General features: G+C 64.8%; 2 protein-coding genes across 3 annotated transcripts in view; one reads left to right on the top strand and one right to left on the bottom strand.

Moving 5' to 3' along the window:
- The window catches only part of ECE2 (endothelin converting enzyme 2), a 41,206-nt gene that overhangs the window by 29,462 nt on the left and 11,253 nt on the right, over positions 1-491 (bottom strand). The window lies entirely within an intron of this gene.
- On the top strand, positions 7-378 carry CAMK2N2 (calcium/calmodulin dependent protein kinase II inhibitor 2). The gene is made up of 2 exons (XM_008062792.1): positions 7-212; positions 314-378. Exons 1-2 carry the CDS (start codon positions 44-46, stop codon positions 376-378), a joined length of 234 nt encoding a protein of 77 aa, XP_008060983.1. The 5' UTR covers positions 7-43.

Below are 491 nucleotides of genomic sequence, written 5' to 3'. Positions count from 1 at the left end.
CGCCGCAGTCCCGCGCCCGCCCCGCGCCCACCCCGCGCCCGCCATGTCCGAGATCCTGCCTTACAGCGAGGACAAGATGGGCCGCTTCGGCGCAGATCCCGAGGGCTCCGACCTCTCCTTCAGCTGCCGCCTGCAGGACACCAACTCCTTCTTCGCGGGCAACCAGGCCAAGCGACCCCCCAAGCTGGGCCAGATCGGCCGAGCCAAGCGAGGTACGCGGCCCGGGCCCGGAGTCGCCGCCTGACCCAGAAACCCTCCGCTGGGCGCCCCCCGGCTGCCGTTCCCCGCCGAGTGCCCGCAGCTCTTGCCGCAGACCAGCGCAGCCAGCCGCCTTTTGGCCCGGGCTTGAGTGGGGGGGGGGGCCATACTTACTTGTGATGCACCAATACGTCCCCTAGCATGTGTTAGGGAGCTCTTATTATACATTTTTGCATACTTGGAAACTATATCCCTGTCTTCCAAGAGCTTGAGATTGACTAAAGAGCTTAAAC

Source organism: Carlito syrichta, unplaced genomic scaffold (genome assembly GCF_000164805.1).
Source record: "Carlito syrichta isolate Samal-C Ts95f unplaced genomic scaffold, Tarsius_syrichta-2.0.1 Scaffold305827, whole genome shotgun sequence".
NCBI classification, from domain to species: domain Eukaryota; kingdom Metazoa; phylum Chordata; class Mammalia; order Primates; family Tarsiidae; genus Carlito; species Carlito syrichta.
The sequence above is the reverse complement of the archived record's forward strand: the minus strand, read 5'-3'. Positions and strand labels throughout refer to the sequence as shown.